The sequence below is a fragment of the Oncorhynchus masou genome, chromosome 13 (assembly GCF_036934945.1).
Source record: "Oncorhynchus masou masou isolate Uvic2021 chromosome 13, UVic_Omas_1.1, whole genome shotgun sequence".
Taxonomy (NCBI): domain Eukaryota; kingdom Metazoa; phylum Chordata; class Actinopteri; order Salmoniformes; family Salmonidae; genus Oncorhynchus; species Oncorhynchus masou.
This window is the reverse complement of record NC_088224.1, coordinates 65,617,322-65,636,807: the sequence shown is the minus strand read 5'-3', so window position 1 is coordinate 65,636,807 and position 19,486 is coordinate 65,617,322. Positions and strand designations below refer to the sequence as shown.

Here is a 19,486-nt window from a genome sequence, read left to right as displayed (position 1 = left end):
ATACCCCTTAACTTTTTCCACATTTTGTTGTGTTGCAGCCAAAATTGATTAAATAGATATTTGTTCCCACCCATCTACACATAATACCCTATAATGACAAAGTGAAAACATGTTTTTAGACATTTTTGCAAATTAAGTAATATCTCACACCCCTGAGTCAATAGTTTGTAGATGTACCGTTGGTAGCGATTACAGCTGTCTTTCTGGGTAAATCTTACCCAGAGTCTTTCTGGGTAAATCTCCAAGAGTTTTGCACACCTGGATTATGCAAGCTCTGTCAAATTGGTTGATCATTGCTAGACAACCATTTTCAGGCCTTGCAATAGATTTCCAAGTATATTAAGTCAAAACTGTAACTGGGACACTCAGGAACATTCCGTCTTCTTGGTAAGCAACTCCAGTGTAGATTTGGCCTTGTGTTTTAGTCCTGCTGAAAAGAGAATTAATCTCTGTGTCTGATGGAAGGCAGACTGAACCAGGTTTTCCTCTGGGATTTTGCCTCTACTTAGCTCCATTCTGTTTATTTTTCATCCTGAAAAACTCCAGTCCTTAACGATGAGCATACCCATAACATGATGTAGCCACCACTATGCTTGAAAATATGTAGACTGGTACTCAGTAATGTGTTGTATTGGAATTGCCCCAAATATAACATGTTGTATTCAGGACAAAAAGGGGATTGCTTTGCCACATTCTTTGCAGTATTACTTTAGTGCCTGGTTACTAAAGTAATTAGTGCCTGGTTGCAAACAGGATGCATGTTTTGGAATATTTGTATCCTGTACAGCCTTACTTCTTTTCACTCTGTCAATTAGGTTAGTATTGTGGAGTGGCTACCATGTTGTTGATTCATCCTCAGTTTGCTCTTATCACAGCCATTAAACTCTGTAACTGTTTTAAATTCACCATTAGCCTCATGGTGAAATCCCTGAGCAGTTTCCTTCCTCTCCGGCAACTGAGTTAGGAAGCACCCCTGTATCTTTGTTGTGACTGGGTCTACTGATACATCTGCCAATAGGTGCCCTTCTTTACGAGGCATTGGAAAACGTCCCTGATCTTTGTTTGAAATTCACTGCTCAACTGAGGGACATTACACATAATTGAATGTGTGGGGTAAGGAGATCAGGTAGTCATTCAAAAATCATGTTAAACACTATTATTTAAACTTATTATGTGACTTGTTATGCACATTTTTACTCCTGAACTTATTTAGGCTTGACATAACACAGGGGTTGAATATTTATTGACTCAAGACATTTCAGCTTTTCATTTTTAATTAACATGCAAACATTTCGAAAAACAATTATTTCCACTTTGACATTATGGGGGATTGTGTGTAGGCCAGTGACAAAAATATCTTAACTTAATCCCTTTTGAATTCAGTCTGTAACACAACAAAATGTGGATAAAGTCAAGGAGTGTGAATACTTTCTGAAGGAGCCCTGTATTTATGGACTATTTTTTGAAATATAACCAATTTTCAGGGTGGCCCTCCAGAGCTCGTTGGAGACCAAATGCGGCCCCCCGGAAAAAATGAGTTTGACACCACCGAATTAGACCAACATAGCACTGTTCTTAAACATGTCCCATGGATACAACTGCCCACTAATAACATGTCATCATATCAAATGTCATGGCCCTGCTTGACTGTCTAAAATCAAAGCCAAACCATCACTCTAAATGGCTACATTCAGACAACCAGCTATGATGGAGCCCCCTTCACTTCAGTGTCATTTTCATACACCGGCTCTAATGTTGTTGTTTTCCCCCTCTTCTCTAAATGGACTCATTCAGGGTAGTGATATTAGGATGAACCTTTCATATAGCATGTTCCACTTCTGTTTAAATCACTGCCGTATTATTACCTAGAAGCTGATTCGGAATCAATGGTACAAGATGCTGTTTCTCCCTCCTCCCGGCCATTTAGACCCAGTTTGCATCCCAAATGGCACCCGATTCCCTATATAGTGCCCTACTTTTGACCAGTGTCCTATGGGAATAGGGTGCCATTTGGGGAGCAGGCCCTGAATGGTTGTAGCTACTTTACAGGTTCTATATATAATAGTTGATATGGCCAGCAGACAGCCTTGTTGTGTCCTCCTAGTCTTTAGCCTGCTGTTGTTTGCACACTCTGGGAGGAGTGGAAAGGGAAAGAAAGGGTGAGGGGTGGTAGTGTGTCCCAGACCAGAGAGCATGTGTGGCTGTGGCCTGTAGTTGTGTCCCCTGAAGTGAAGGGACAGCAGGGGACTATGAGGGGGGTTACAGACCTGTGGTGTTGGGTATCAGACGTGCCGTGGAATGTTCCATAGGAGTATGTTGGATGGATCTCGTTCGTGTCTTTGTCTTCTATCAAGTCAGACATGTGTATGTCAACTAGGGTTGCAAAACTTCCGGAAATCCTGGTAGGAGTTTTCCTGGAAACAGGAGGGAATAAGCAGGAATCTGGAATCCTCCAAACAGGATTTATGGAAAACCAGGGAATTTATTGAAAGTTCCCGGAATTTTGCAACCCTAATGTCAACACATGCTGGCACTCACACCCTCCAAGCAGGCTAATGTCAACACATTCTGCACCTCAGCTCCAGTAGAAAGGTAGTGGTCCTATGAGTGAGTGGAGTGACCTGATGTGATGTGGCCTGACTGTAGTGAAAGTCCCCTTCACAGCCAAATAGCACCAGGCATACATACACACACTACCACCAGTCTGTTAAGCTGAGCCTAGCCCTCTGTCTCCACACATGCAGCATATACAGCTCTCTCTCCCTCTTTCTCTCACTGTTGCCCTATATATAGTCCTGATCACCGACAATGATGAGACGACCTATAGGGAGGAGGTCAGAGAACTGGCAGTGTTGTGCCAGGACAACAACCTCTCCCTCAATGTGAACAAGACTAAGGAGCTGATTGTGGACTATCGGGAAAGGCGGGTCGAACAGGCCCTAATTAACATCGATGGGGCTGTAGTGGAGCGGGTCAAGAGTTTCAAGTTCCTTGGTGTCCACATCCCCAACAAACTATCATGGTCCAAACATACCAAGACAGTCGAGAAGAGGGCACGACAAAACCTTTTCCCCCTCAGGAGACTGAAATTAGATCCTCAAAAGGTTCTACAGCTGCACCATCGAGAGCATCCTGACCGGTTGCATCACCACCTAGTATGGCAACTGCTCGGCATCTGAACGTAAGGCGCTACAGAGGGTAGTGCGAACGGCCCAGTACATCACTGGGGTCAAGCTTCCTGCCATCCAGGACCTATATACTAGGCGGTGTCAGAGGAAAGCCCATAAAATTGTCAGAGACTCCAGTTACCCAAGTTATAGACTGTTTTCTCTGGTACCGGAGCGCCAAGTCTAGGACCAAAAGGCTCCTCAACAGCTTCTATCCCCAAGCCATAAGACTGCTAAACAATTCATAAAATCGCCACTGGACAATTTACATTGACAACCCCCCCCCCCCCCCTTTGTACACTATTGCTACTCGCTGTTTGTTTGTTACCTATGCATAGTCACTTCGCCCCCACCTACATGTACAGATGACCTCAACTAGCCTGTGCCCCTGCACACTGCCTCGGTACCGGTGCCCCCTGTATACTGCCTCGGTACTGGTGCCCCCTGTATATAGCCTCGTTATTCTTATTGTGTTACTTTTTATTATTACTTTTTATATTAGGCTACATGGTAAATATTTTCTTCTTGAATTGCACTGTTGGTTAAGGGCTTGTAAGTAAGCATTTCACGGTAAAGTCTACACTTGTTGTAATCAGCGCAGTTTGATTTGATATGCAGTTTTGTTAGTGAAGTGTTTACTGGTGTATGACCTCCCCTTTCCCTTGGTGGATTACTGACGTTATGAAGGGGCACTTCGCTTGTTGTGGGGTTAAGTTGGGGTAATAATATCCTGCTTTGGGATTTAGTTCAGAGATCAAGGTCCAGAGGTATGTTTATGTGTTTGGTTCTGTCCCAAATGGCACCCCTTCCCAATATAGTGCACTAATTTTGACCAGATGAGCCCTATGGGTAGATAGACTACCTCCCAAATTGCACCCTATGTTTGTGAGTGTTAGTGTACTAGAGAGGATGGTGTGGTGAATTTTCAACAGCTAGCCGGATCATCTGTGTGAGCAACTAATGACGATGTCTCCTCTAAATCCAATGTGGCTTAACTATAAACATAGACTGACAACAGCTGCGCACTCGGCACCACACTCTCTCTCTCTCAGGCCAACCCAGCGAGGGGGTAATGAAGAGGGACACTCAGTGTGTAGTGTATAGGGTTTCACAGCACCTTGATCTATAGCAGGGCCATACAACCAGTACAAGCTCTTTTACCAGGGTGAGAGAGATGAGTGGAAGGAATGAGGAGAAGAGAGGGAGAGAGATGGAGAGGAGTTATTGTATTTCCATGCAGCAGTCCTGGTGTAATGAGGTCTGATTGGAGATGAAGCAGTCCACCGTTTATCTGCCGAGCCGTGTGTGTGTGTCTGGGGGGAAATGTGACTTGATGGAGCTAACCAGAGCCAGCTGGGGCCAACGATGAGATTACAGTTGAAACACAAAAACAATCAGTGGGGATAAGTATAGTATCGGTGTGTGTTACTGCCTCACTCCCAGACTCTGAGAGATAGAGGAAGAAAAGCACGAGAGATGAAAAAGTGGCATCTCCTCTTCTCCGGTCCTCTTCTGTCATCTCCTCCACTCTCCTCTCTGGTCATCTCCTCCACTCTCCTCTCCGATCATCTCCTCCACTCTCCTCTCCGATCATCTCCTCCACTCTCCTCTCCGATCATCTCCTCTCCGGTCATCTCCTCTTCTCCGGTCATCTCCTCCACTCTCCTCTCCGATCATCTCTTCTCCGGTCATCTCCTCTTCTCCGGTCATCTCCTCCACTCTCCTCTCTGGTCATCTCCTCCACTCTCCTCTCCGGTCATCTCCTCCACTCTCCTCTCCGGTCATCTCCTCCACTCTCCTCTCTGGTCATCTCCTCCACTCTCCTCTCTGGTCATCTCCTCCACTCTCCTCTCCGATCATCTCCTCCACTCTCCTCTCCGATCATCTCCTCTCCGGTCATCTCCTCTTCTCCGGTCATCTCCTCCGGTCATCTCCTCCACTCTCCTCTCCGATCATCTCCTCTCCGGTCATCTCCTCTTCTCCGGTCATCTCCTCCGGTCATCTCCTCCACTCTCCTCTCTGGTCATCTCCTCCACTCTCCTCTCCGGTCATCTCCTCCACTCTCCTCTCCGGTCATCTCCTCCACTCTCCTCTCTGGTCATCTCCTCCACTCTCCTCTCTGGTCATCTCCTCCACTCTCCTCTCCGGTCATCTCCTCCACTCTCCTCTCCGGTCATCTCCTCCACTCTCCTCTCCGATCATCTCCTCTCCGGTCATCTCCTCTTCTCTGGTCATCTCCTCCGGTCATCTCCTCCACTCTCCTCTCTGGTCATCTCCTCCACTCTCCTCTCCGGTCATCTCCTCCACTCTCCTCTCCGGTCATCTTCTCCACTCTCCTCTCCGATCATCTCCTCTCCGGTCATCTCCTCTTCTCCGGTCATCTCCTCCGGTCATCTCCTCCATTCTCCTCTCCGATCATCTCCTCTCCGGTCATCTCCTCTTCTCCGGTCATCTCCTCCGGTCATCTCCTCCACTCTCCTCTCTGGTCATCTCCTCCACTCTCCTCTCCGGTCATCTCCTCACCCCTCCTCTCTGGTCATCTCCTCCACTCCTCTTCGGTCATCTCCTCTTCTCCGGTCATCTCCTCCACGGTTATCTCCTCCACTCTCCTTTCCGGTCATCTCCTCCACTCTCCACTTCAGTCATCTCCTCTCCGGGTCATCTCTTCCACTCTCCTCTCCGGTCATCTCCTCTATTCCGGTCATCTCCTCCATTCTGGTCATCTCCTCCTCTCTGGTCATCTCCTCCTCTATCCTCTCCGGTCATTTCCTTCTCTCTCCTCTGCGGTCATCAACTCCACTCTCCACTCCGGTCCTCTCCTCTACTCTCCACTCTGGTCATCTCCTCCACTCCGGTCATCTCCTCCACCCTCCACTCTCCACTCTGGTCATCTCTTCCTCTCTCATCTCTGGTCATCTCTTCCTCTCTCCTCTCCGGTCATCTCCTCCTCTCTCCTCTCCTCCGGTCATCTCCTCCTCTCCGGTCATCTTCTCTCCTCTATTCTCCTCGTTCCTCTCTTCTCCTCGCTCCTCTCTTCTCCTCGCTCCTCTCTTCACCTCGCCCCTTTCCTGTTATCTCCTCTCCTGTTCTGTCCTCTCCTGTTCTCTCCTCGCTCCTCTCTTTGCCTCGCTCCTTTCCTGTTCTCTTCTTTCCTGTTCTCTCCTGTTCTCTCCTCTCCTTGCTCTCCTTTCCTCTCCTCGCTCTCCTTTTCTCTCCTTTCCTCTCCTCACTCCCCTTTCCTCTCCTTGCTCCCCTTTCCTCTCCTTTCCTCTCCTCGCTCTCCTGTCCTCTCCTTTCCTCTCTTCGCTCTCCTGTCCTTTCCTCTCCTCGCTGTCCTGTCCTCTCCTGTCCCCTCCTCGCTCTCCTTTCCTCGCTCTCCTTTCCTCGCTCTCCTTTCCTCTCCTCGTTCTCCTTTCGTCTCCTTTCCTCTCTTTGCTCTCCTTTCCTTTCCTTTCTCTCCTTTCCTCTCCTCGCTGTCCTTGTTCTCCTTTCCTCTCCTTGCTCTCCTTTCCTCTCCTTTCTCTCCTTTCCTCTCTCGCTCTCCTTTCCTCTCCCCACTCTCCTTCCTCTCCTCGCTCTCCTTTCCTCTCCTCACTCTCCTGTCCTCTTCCTTGCTCTCCTGTCCTCTCCTTTCCTCTCCTTGCTCTCCTGTCCTCCTCTCTTCTCCTCGCTCTCCTGTCCTCTTCTTCTCCTCTCCTCGCTCTCCTGTCCTCTTCTTCTCCTCTCCTTGCTCTCCTGTCCTCCTCTCTTCTCCTCGCTCTCCTGTCCTCTTCTTCTCCTCTCCTCGCTCTCCTGTCCTCTTCCTCTCCTTGGCTCAGACCCACTGATTAAGAGCTGCTTTGTTTTCCCTTTGATCCCTCTCGCCACTCATCTCAACTTAATGTAGCCCCCTCACCACATCCTACATACACACATAAACACACACACTGCAAACACACACAGAGCACAAACATGCTTTCGGTGAGGCGGCTTACATGTTTGTACATTGAGTCTCAGTTCTTTACATTTATTTGTGTGTGTGTGTGTGTGTGTGTGTGTGTGTGTGTGTGTGTGTGTGTGTGTGTGTGTGTGTGTGTGTGTGTGTGTGTGTGTGTGTGTGTGTGTGCGTGCGTGCGTGCGTGCGTGCGTGCGTGTGAGCGTGCTCACGGCAGGCTGAAGTGAGAAGAGAACAGTTTAACAGGATTAGACCATTGACAGGCTGCTGGACCATTTCTGGACGTTATTTCCACAGTCAGTCCACTTGGTAATGAAGTATTTACTGAGCCCAGTGGAACTGTTATTGCATTTTGCCACAAAGCACAACTCCATCCTCGCTAGATCGAGCCATGAGGACATTCAGCTTGGTGTTTGTCCAGGCTTCGGCCCTAAGTATTTGTTATGTATTTTAGTAGAAAGTGTCTCAGGTTTTACATTAATTGTTATTATTACATCTAACTACACAGTAACTACATTAGTAACTGTGGAGTAATGTAATGTGAATGAAAATGTCAATATAGTAACCAATCTGAAACAGAATGTGGTTGATTTTGTTTCTTTAGATTCAGTCATTGTCATGTCGGTCCCATGTGCAGATACCATGTACAGCTGAGTGAATCCATCCTGGTTAACAGACTAGCTGTAGTGTTAACCAGGGGGATTTGAAGGGGATGGGTTAGTTGGTGTTAACTAAATGTCATATGGTCAGCTCTATGTCAAGTTTTAGGGAGCTTAGATTCACAATAGAGCGGAGAGGATTATGTTGAGGGTGTGAGCATTGGGGTGTGTGTGGGTTTGATTGGTTGACTTGTGAGTGTTTGGTGTTAAGATGTTATCAAGGGCAAGATCTGATCCAGATATCAATTTATTGGATGAAATGTAGGCCTAATTATGAGTTAGAACAAGAATGGTTTAGGGGTTAGGATATATGGTTAGGGGTTAGGAGAGAGGGGTTAGGATTGGGGCTAGTGGTTAGGAGAGAGGTGTTGGGGGTTAGGAGTGAGGGGCTAGGGGTTAGGACTGAGGGTCTAGGGGTTAGTACTGAGGGGTTAGGAGTGAGGGTCTTGGGGTTAGAAGTGGGGGGCTAGGGGTTAGGAGTGAGGGGCTAGAGGTTAAAACAGAGGTTAGGGGTTAAAAGAGAGGGTCTAGGGGTTAGAAGTGAGGGTCTAGGGGTTAGGCTTGAGGGGCTAGGGGTTAGCCGTGAGGGTCTAGGGGTTAGAAGTGAGGGGCTAGGGGTTAGAAGTGAGGGGCTAGGGGTTAGGTGTGAGGGTCTAGAGGTTAGTAGTGAGGGGCTAGGCGTGAGGTTCTAGGGGTTAGAAGTGAGGGTCTAGGGGTTAGAAGTGAGGGGTTAGGCTTGAGGGGCTAGGGGTTAGCCGTGAGGGTCAAAGGGTTAGAAGTGAGTAATTAGGCGTGAGGAGTTAGGCGTGAGGGGTTAGGAGTGAGGGGTTAGGCGTGAGGGGCTAAGGGTTAGGCTTGAGGGGTTAGGCGTGAGGGGCTAGAGGTTAGACGTGAGGGGTTAGGAGTGAGGGGTTAGGCTTGAGGGGCTAGGGGTTAGCCGTAAGGGTCTAGGGGTTAGAAGTGAGGGGCTAGGGGTTAGGAGTGAGGGGCTAGGGGTTAGGCTTGAGGGGCTAAGGGTTAGGCGTGAGGGTCTATGGGTTAGAAGTGAGGGGCTATGGGTTAGGAGTGAGGGGCTAGAGGTTAAAACAGAGGTTAGGGGTTAAAAGAGAGGGTCTAGGGGTTAGAAGTGAGGGGCTAGGGGTTAGGAGTGAAGGGCTAGAGGTTAAAACAGAGGTCAGGGGTTAAAAGAGAGGGGTGAGGCATGAGGTTCTAGGGGTTAGAAGTGAGGGGCTAAAGGTTATAACAGAGGTTAGGGGTTCAAAGAGAGGTTCTAGGGGTTAGGAAATGGGATAGAAGAGAACCCAGAGGAGGAGCAGGGGAGGAAGCGAGAGTGAGGTGAGTTGTGTGGTCTGTCAGAGACAACAGCACATCTACACCATTACAGCTGACAAAGTCATATCATTAGATATCATATCATTACTGATTCATCAATACTGTGTGTGTGTGTGTGTGTGTGTGTGTGTGTGCGTGCGTGCGTGCGTGCGTGCGTGCGTGCGTGCGTGCGTGTGCGTGCTTGCGGGCTCATGTGAGGGGGTGCGTGAGAGTAAACCCCAACGTGGAACAGTAGTCGTCGTCAGCTACTAGGATCACTGTTCAGCTGTGACTGTGTTTCTGCTGCTTGTATCCAAGCAAATGAAAAAGGGAGAGAGGTGGGACAGAGCAACATGTGGAACAGAGTTGTGTGTTGCGTGGATTCTGTGGAAGGTAGGGCGGCTTTGTGTAGCTCGTCAGATCTGAAGCCAACAGCTACTGTTTCTCGTGGGACATTCTCATGGCTCCAGTGTAACCTCTCCCTTCAGTCCACGCCGCCTGGTTTACTTATGTCATGGATTGGATTTATACAAGGCTTTTACAGCTGCTTCAAGTGCTTTACGTTGAATGGGATGTGATCATTGATGTCTGAATTGACTGGATTTATAAGTGAGAGCACGTGTTTGAGTTAAGCATTCATTTGTACTGACTGTGTTTGTGAGAGCAGAGCTGTCTCACCTTCTGTGTGTTTGTGTGCAAGAAATAGAGAGGGAGGAAGTGAGCGAAAGAAAGAGAAGAAAGGGGGATACCTAGTCAGTTGTACAAGAGCACAGATATGTTTGCATATAAGTTTGTGCAGCTGTCAGTTTCTGAATGTGTTGGGGTACAGTTGTATGTCTGTGCAGGCAGCAGATTAATAATGGTGAAAATACCACACGGCCTATGACAGGTATACTGTATGTCTGATCTGTGTCACAATTCACCACATAGATCACTGCCTTTATTCCTTCCTGATGCCAGCCTGCACCCATCTTGACGGATATGTTTTACTGTATGTAATATCTTTAATATGTTCCGTATGGCCACGGACTGACTCCAATTATAGAAACATGTCAAATCTTTAATATGTTCCGTATGGCCATTGACTGACTGTCCAATAATAGAAACATGTAAAATCTTTAATATGTTCCGTATGGCCATTGACTGACTGTCCAATAATAGAAACATGTAAAATCTTTAATATGTTCCGTATGGCCATTGACTGACTGTCCAATAATAGAAACATGTAAAATCTTTAATATGTTCCGTATGGCCATTGACTGACTGTCCAATAATAGAAACATGTAAAATCTTTAATATGTTCCGTATGGCCATTGACTGACTGTCCAATAATAGAAACATGTAAAATCTTTAATATGTTCCGTATGGCCATTGACTGACTGTCCAATAATAGAAACATGTAACAGTTTCCTGTGAATGGTGTTGGAGCAGCCTGTCAGACAGTGTGTCAGTCTACACAGGGTGCTGAAGGAGCAGACTGCTAGCTGGAGTACCGTAATGTTACTGTAGCTACTGGGATGATTGATGAATCAGGTTGAGAGACAGTGTTTTTGACAGAGCAAACCAAGCAACCCTGAGACATGTGGTAGTGGAGGGAGTCTGGTCTAATAGAAGGAGCAGAATTTGGGTTCCTGTCCAGGAGCAGCCCCTACCCCTACCTCTTGTTCCCGATAGGCTCTTCATCTGTTGTAGATCTGATAGTTGGATAGGGGGAAGCAAAATGGTTGTAGCTCCAACTTGGCCTCTGATAAAGACAACATCTGGCGACTTTATGTGAATGTACATTTGTATTGGTTTGGTACACAGACAGGAACAAGACAAAATCCCACTCAACACTACATAATCTACTTACACCGTTACAACACGTTCAATGTACAGCTCATAGAAGATTGGAATTTTCATGCTATTTTCATAAATGCTTTATGTACTCGTTGCTCTGTGTGTGTGTGTGTGTGTGTGTGTGTGTGTGTGTGTGTGTGTGTGTGTGTGTGTGTGTGTGTGTGTGTGTGTGTGTGTGTGTGTGTGTGTGTGTGTGTGTGTGTGTGTGTGTGTTTGTCCGTGTCTCTGTGTCTCACCCCCACAGAGCTCCAGAGGGAGGGCAGCATTGAGACTCTCAGCAACAGCTCTGGTTCCACCAGCGGCTCCATCCCCCGTAACTTTGAGGGCTACCGCTCTCCACTGCCCACCAACGAGAGCCAGCCCCTCAGCCTCTTCCCCTCCGGATTCCCCTAGAGGAGACAGCCTGCCTACCGCCCTACAAGACCTGGGGTCAAATACTATTTGATATCTTTCAAATGCTTTGAGAGTTTGCTTTAGTCTGCCTGGAATCCCTGATGGGAGGGGACTACATTTTGGAGACTGTTCTATTGGTTCCATTACGCCAGACAAGCTCAATAAATCCCAGATAAAGTATTTGAAATTATTTCAAAAACTATTTGAACCCAAGTCTGCTAACTACTGTCCATCCTACCGCTTCACACAGCACAGCCGGACAGTCTTGATGGTCTCTCACCATGTTGATATTCATTAGGATGTTATTGTGAGCAGTGGTCCCCTCCTCTCTCTCTCGCTCCAAATCCAGGAACTGTCCAGTGTTTCTCCCACCTGCCGATGTGTTTATGCTTATGTGTGTGTGTGTGGGGGGGGGAATAATGTGTCACAACGAGTGTGTTTCATTTTGGGTGTGTGTGCTGCTCTGTGTGAGAGAGAAGGCTGAGGCCGGGTGTATTGAGTGAGCAGTGCCTGGGGCGGCAGGGTAGCCTAGTGGTTAGAGCGTTGGACTAGTAACTGGAAGGTTGCAAGTTCAAACCCCCGGGCTAACAAGGTACAAATCTGTCGTTCTGCCCATGAACAGGCAGTTAACCCACTGTTCCTAGGCCGTCATTGAAAATAAGAATTTGTTCTTAACTGACTTGTCTAGTTAAATAAAGGTAAATAAAAAACTCAGTCCCTCCTGTGTGTGTGTATAAAAAGTGCTCTGATGATCATGGGTGTCCCAAATGGCACCCTATTTCCTATATAGTGCACTACTTTTTTGCAACAAAAAAGAGGTCTGTGCTTTAATAAAATAAAAGGCTTATTCCTTTCTTGTATACACACACCTCAAACAAAAGCACACGCTTGTACGCTGAATAATTACTTTGCTGGCTTGCTTTTCTTAGTGAATGAGTCATTGCTGGACTTGACCAGACCACATAGGACTTGATATGAAGTCTGATCTGATACACTAGTGAGAACAGAAAGAAAGGCTTAAAACAGACTCTGAATAATTGGTCACTAATTTTGTATTCTGTGTTAAAAACATGATACAATCCTAGTCCTTTGTCTGGGGAATGGATGACTGGCTGACTATAGGGGTCTGTTCTGAAAAATGCAACGTTACAGGACTTTCGGGTAGAAATACATTTTATAGATCAGATATGTCCTGTAGCAAAAGGAGTCATTGAAGATCTATATATTATATTTATATCTGCAATGTTTCACCCTATTGAACACAGCCATGTTCCCGTAATTCTGCATGTTGAATGAGTCGATGGCTACTGATGCTTGGTCACTGGCTAATGTAACATAAAAGGGTCATGATTAATTGATCCTTTTTAATGCAGAACACATGCTTATTAATACATTTTCACTGTAATATTGATTTTGTACAATACTGAGTAGTTATTTGCTATACATTCGTGTTAATGAAATACTGAAGACTTGGAAAATAGTTTGCTGTGTTATATTATCACCCCTGGATATTCAATGATTTCATATATACTAAGTAAATATAACAGCTGCATAGTCATTATTTTAATCACGTGTACAAAAGTTAGCAGCTTGTGCTTCTGTAAATGTAAAGAGACTTCTTGTTTAATTTAAAGAAAATAAATAAACCACACCAAAGCCAGGACACATTTTCTGCCAGTTTATTGTGGAAAAGCAGACTGTGAATACAACACTCTAAAACTTATCTGACACTCAGAACAAGAATCAAATGAACTACAAAATGTTCAAGAATCTAAAATCAGTACAAGACTAATTGATGTAAGGCCCCTATGTTTAAATGCAATTCACTTACCTTAGACAGGAGCAAAACCAGACCAGAGACTGAAACAATGGCCATGTGAATGTGTTTGAGCAGGCATACTCAGGCCAACAAGCACTGGCTCTGCTCTTGCCTTCAGGTTGTTTGCCCCATAGAAAAAGAATGAATTGAATGGGCTTGGAACTTCTAACCCTGGCATTTTTGATTGGTAAACACATGGGTACACTTACAGTGGCTGCCTGGTAATGTGATGCAATAATTTCCATGTTCATTCAAACTAATGTATTTTTTGTAATGTCAGTTTAATCAACAAATTACAGCACATGATTGTCCACCTATAGAGTACCACAGTATGAGTCATATTCCCATAAAACCTAGCGGTCAAACAGGGAAATGGTTCAAATCATTGTTCCACCATTCATCATCATTCATGGGGGATTTTACACTTAAAATAACACTTAACACTTAAAATAAGGGCTGTGTTTCATGTAGGGTTACCCTGGTGTGACGTTTTGATAACCGTGTAAATCTGTCTAGGACAGGGTTACTTTTATCAATGATTTGCCTGTATTTACCCCCCCCCCCCCCCCAAAAAAAAAAAAGAAGAAATGCTAATTAGCTGCTAATGTGGCTATCATTAAGAACTCCAAATGCCATGATGACCTGGAGGAGGCTGCCGAATCGAGGCAAAGGTAAGAATCTCTGGATTATCTGTTAGCTAAATGTAGTAATAGATAAATTGTCTACATTTCTTTAAACGGACATTTCTGTGAACTGTCTTTTGGTTTAAAAAAAAAACTCTCCCCAATTGATAGTTAGTCTTGTCTCGTCGCTGCAACTCCACTACGGACTCGGGAGAGGTGAAGGTCGAGAGCCATGCGTCCTCCGCAACACGACCCTGCCAAGCCACACTGCTTCTTGACACACTGCTCGCTTAACTCGAAAGCCAGCCGCACCAATGTGTCAGAGGAAACACCATCCAACTGACAACCGAAATCAGCTTGCAGGCGCTCTGCCCGCCACAAGGAGACACTAGAGTACGATGAGACAAGGAAATCCCGGCCGGCCAAACCCTTCCCTAACATGGGCCAATTGTGCGCTGCCTGATGTGACTCCCGGTCACAGCCGGCTGGGATCGAACCCGAGGCTGTAGTGACGCCTCAGCACTGCCCTTTTGCCAGTTTTAAATTGACACAATACCTGATAGCAGAGGTGTCAGCTAGAGATGACGTGCAGGAGCTTGCAGAGATTTGTAGTTTTGCGTGACATATACTTTGAAGCTAATTAGCATTTTTGAATCTGAGAGTAAATAGAGCCAAATATATTGATAAGTCACCTTGTCCGAGAGAGATTTACATGGTTATCATAACATCACACCAGGGTAAGCCTACAAGAAACACAGCCCTAATTTTAAGTGTTTCTAAATTCCCCTATGGGAAAAATTTATGATGGAAAAAACGATTGGAACCATTTCCCTGTCTGACCACTGGGTTTTACGGGTATTATGACACCTCCACTGTGGGCATAATTGACTTGAATGGGGACGCCTGTTCTATTCATTATATTTCTATGGTTTGCCCACTGACGCTCCCCTGGTGCCCCACACTGTGACATGATGCCCTGCATGCCAATGTCTCTCTGAGTCTGAGGGAACCATGCCCAGGCCAGTGCCCCAGCTGGCACCTCTACCAGGGGCAGGGGCCTGTTAAAGGAGGGCACACCTTGTTTCACTCTGTTTCAAAACGTTGTCTGCCTCCTGAACATGCCCCTGGTTTTTACCCTCCTCTCCTGTGACAGTCTCCATATATACCCATCCTCCTCTGCCAGCAAACCCTGTGAATAGATAGAGCAGCGAGAGGAGAGACAAGGTTGGCACCAGGAGAGAAGCCGTATTGATACATAGCTAGGTACAACCACTTGTGGACAGGTTTGCTAAGCTTTTGCTAACATTGTTTTGCTCAAAATCACACAGGAAAAAATTCACTGCCCAAAGAACGCAAATTACAGAGCAAAAGTAATCTCTATCCAACCTCATATACTGTATTTCTTTAACTTTGTGTGATTTATTTGTGTATATATCTGTGTCTTGAAATGTGATGGAATTTGTTATTCACTTATATTCAATAATTTATCAGACTGTAATAGCATTATAATGTGTGTACAATACAAAACATTTAACAATATCAGATCTGAAATAGTATTTTGATTACTGTCATTTAATTGTTGTCATCCTCTCAACTAAATAGACTATGAAGACTTACATTGTTAGCCAATATGTATGTTAGGCAAGTAAAATTCCATCTTTTTAATCACTTATAATTATTTTCCTTTCCTCAGTGCACTCTTTTGATCCACAAAGGAGACAACTAGATATCAAATAGGTCTACTTCGAATTCATTTATAGTGCCAGCCATTTGAAACCAATCAAAGGCAATACCATGTATTATATCCTATTGTTCGTATGAATATGACAGAAAAATATATTGGGAAATGCCGTGGTCATTGCAGGTATGTTGATGACATTTTATGACCTTTTAGTGAATAAAACAAATGTCACTAAACAATTACAATTCGCATAGAGCTATTATTATTGTTAATTTAATGTACAAATGTAATCTTAATAGCCACTTTTCAGATCAGGCTTTTCAATCGTCTAACAGGAGGCGAATACTTTTTTTTATAACCTAACAGTTCTGTGTTGTTTACATTGCCAAAGTGTCCAATGAAAATGTTTTATGCATCAATGATTGTATTCAAACGAAACGCTTCCTCATAAACTGAGGACCCCAATCGCCTGATTCTGAGCAAGATTATAGCCTGCCTATGTGTACACTTATTTCTAATTCAATGATAGAGACCATCGTGTGAGCGGTTACGATCGAAATTGAACACGGGAAAGTGCTTTCCTTGCTAAATGAAAGTATGTCTGAAATAAATGTAATTTCCCCCTGACCCAAGTAATTTCATATCGCTTCTGTATATAATACGATTCAATGTATTCGGTCGCATGAGTTGAAAATTGAATTTTGAAGCACTGTCAACAAGTTCAACTCTGTTAAATCAACACGAGTTTGATAGGACTGTAGCCCATAGTAGAGAGCAACAAGGCTATTTTCAAGGGAACTGAGTGCATGTCAAAAATAATAGCCAGCCTCTCCATGTTGTGTTGCAACATCACATCAAATTGATCAAGGCTGTTATAGAGTTACGTTCCTGAACAGAAATTGATATGCTATGTGCACCTATATGTTGTCAATAGGACATTAAGTCTACACTTGTTGTATTCGACGCATGTGACAAATAAAGTTTGATTTGATTAACTTGTCGTCTCTCTACTACCTATTTGAGCTAAGACATTTGAACAAACCAAAATTGTTAGTCTATGGCAGTGGTTCCTAACCAGTGGTACTAGGACCCCTGGGCCTACATGACCTATCCACAAAGTTGTTTTTATTTTTATGAACTAGGCAAGACTGTTAAGAACAAATTCTTATTTCCAATTATGGTTTAGGAACAGTAGGTTAACTGCCTTGTTCAGGGGCAGAACGAGAGACTCATGAGACCATAGGGATACAGGTCAAATGCACATGAGCGGGTACTCCGGACAGAGCAACGTTTTAGGCTATATAGCCTATACCTTCCATTTCTGAGGTCAGTCAGATAACTTCCAACACCTAGGAAATACTCTCCCATTTATTTCAGGTGTGGCCTATTTTTCGGTTTATTTCAACTGCAGATGCAGCAATTACATGAAGCTTTCTAGTGAAGTTAATGACATACCTTTCCCTATATAGTAGGTAGACATACGTGTAGCCTACATCACCCATATGGATTTTAATTGTTTCTTAATTTTCTTAGATGCTTAAAATACACTTTGCATGTAACTTTCAATTGTCCTATATCTCTAACTCAAACAATGCCCGAGGACAGCAGCTTTGTTTACAAGTTGTGAGTCAGTAGCATTATGACCTTAACGAGGTTGTAATATATCTAGTAAAGACTTCGATTACATCAGCTAATCGACACGAAGACAAAGCATTGCAACACAAATTAAAAGATGCGTACCAATCACTGTTAGCACTATTGTCAAAGTTACCCGCCGAAAGAACTAGCGAATCATTTATTGTTACGGTTCTTGTCAGTATTCACAAGATGTAAACAGTAAGCGAACAAAAGATCAATCAATCTGCAGGCAATTCTCATTTCTCCGTAGGCTAATGCTTTTTTATTTATTCTAGGACTACTCAAAGGATCAAATCTCTTCCAGGTGGCTATATCACTCACAAAATATCCTACGGTTTATCCCGCGTCATTTAATTACAATCATTAGGCTATAATGCATTGCATAAATACTTTACGGATTTAGTAGCTATGTTATTCTAACACCTTACTATCAGTAGCATCCTAAAACTGCCATCTCTGAGGTATTTTGAGGTTGTGGTTTGTTGTTTTTGTAATCCACTGTTATCACTGAAACTATCCATTAAGGTCCATTCAATGCCACTCGACCGAAACCATGATATGGATGTTTCATTGAATCGCACGATATGCTTAAAGATAGTAAGTTATTTAGTGGTTTTGTTAAATATATTTTCAGAAATCAATGAATGGCAAACAAGTACGTCTTTATGCTGCTATTTTGCAATCAAATAAGATGCTGTTAGTGTGCCCTGACCCATTACGCTTGTGTAAGCTTGCTGCAGTGGGAGTGGGGGGGGGTTAATGATATATGCCAGGGTCACGAACTGGGTTGTAATTGAAAAAGCAACCCACATGCTGCACGGCTCAAGCCGCTCCGCGGCCAGGCCTCGCTGATCAAAGTTTGGGAAGCCGGGGAGGAGAGGACCGGCTGCAGGCAGGAACATTCTCGGAGCTGCATGGAGTATTGTGTGTTTTCAACCTGTGTTGCCAGAAGCAGAAAAGAAACAAAAACTCCATTCACTCTCAACCACAGACAATGACAACGCAGGTAAATGTTGGTGGGAAGATATTTCCTCCATTGTTTTGTCAAGAACGATATACCCGCTGTCATGACGTGTTTATAAAAGCCTTTCTTAATGCATTGATGTTTTTGTATATTAAAGTAAATAATACATTTTTACTACAGGTCACGTAGAATTAATGTCCAAGGGTAGCAAACTATGTAATGTGTGTAAACAGGCACCCGCACGTACACACACACACACACACACCTTTGAATCACTGTCAAATGAACTTGGACAGAGTGAAACAGTGAACAACACAGACACCATGAAAGTATATTGGTTTAGTGAACTAACATGGAGGCTGGAAAGCGGCAGTAAGGGTGTTCCTCGGTTCCCTGGGATCATTTTAGCGCCCCCACCTGTTGCTACCTGTGAAAGGTAGGCTGTCAGCATAGAATTGGGAGCAAGAATACTTCTCTCTGACTGTCAATTTCTCCAGACAAACGCTTCAAGATGTCTAGATGTGCATCGGAAAGACAATAAATAGGCTATACTATTCGCTAAATAAATTTACAATCGACGGAGCTGGCGTAATCAACAGTTCTCTGCTAATATTTTACAAATAACCTCAACCTATTATTACAAAAGCCTACTTTCAAGGTGATAGCTGCACGTGAAAATAACATCGTATTCACGTTTGCTGTAGGGTGGGGGTTATTCGGCTAACGGTGCTGCTTGTGCGAATAGTTATTTTTCATCAATCAGTCGCAATTTGGCCAAGCGGACAAGACAGCCCACCGGCAGCCCTGCTGACTCGGGTCAATGAGACAACACGAGCACGAAGACGAGCAAATTGAACACAATTCGCAGAGGGTGAAAAAGAGGGATTAAAACCCGGCTTTAATGAGTGGGAGATGAAGAAATTGAGAGACATTTAAACTGTAGAGTGGGGGCAGGGAAGGGGAGTAAAGTGAGAATGAAAGAGCGATGGGGAAGAGGAGGGAGAGGGGGTTGGTGGTAGCCTGGCTGGAGGAGGCGCTGGGTATACATGTGACAAGGGGAAATATTAGGGACTTTGACAGGTCTTAAACGGTCTGGCGCCAAGGCCTCAGTCTACCGGCTAAATATAGCAGGAGAGATGATGGGATGAGAAGAAGAAAAGATGAAAGAAAAAATACAATGTAGTGGGAGTAGCCTAAAAAAGAACAAAACAACATTTCAGACAAATAAGGCTACAGTAGTAACAATACAGTAACCCGTTATTTCGTAATTAGAATTTTCCCGCAGCATATCAGTAACACGCGGATCACCACTATGACCTTGAAGGTGTACTGTTCTTTCCGCACATTTTCACCTAACACTTGCAATTAAGCAAATTATATTGTGTGGACCTTACATGGCACAGGGCTTAATGCAAAATGATGTCTGTTACTTTGGGGTTACAACCTTTTCCATAGGAA

The 19,486-nt window shown here is 44.6% G+C and overlaps 1 protein-coding gene across 1 annotated transcript in view; it reads left to right on the top strand.

The window, feature by feature from the left end:
* LOC135552849 (BCAS3 microtubule associated cell migration factor-like) overlaps nt 1-16,421 on the top strand; it is a 350,870-nt gene extending 334,449 nt beyond the window's left edge. Inside the window, 1 exon segment of the mRNA XM_064984756.1 lies at nt 11,155-16,421. Coding sequence (XP_064840828.1) covers nt 11,155-11,303 — 149 coding nt within the window. The 3' untranslated portion in view covers nt 11,304-16,421.
* Nucleotides 16,422-19,486: the final 3,065 nt, after the last annotated feature.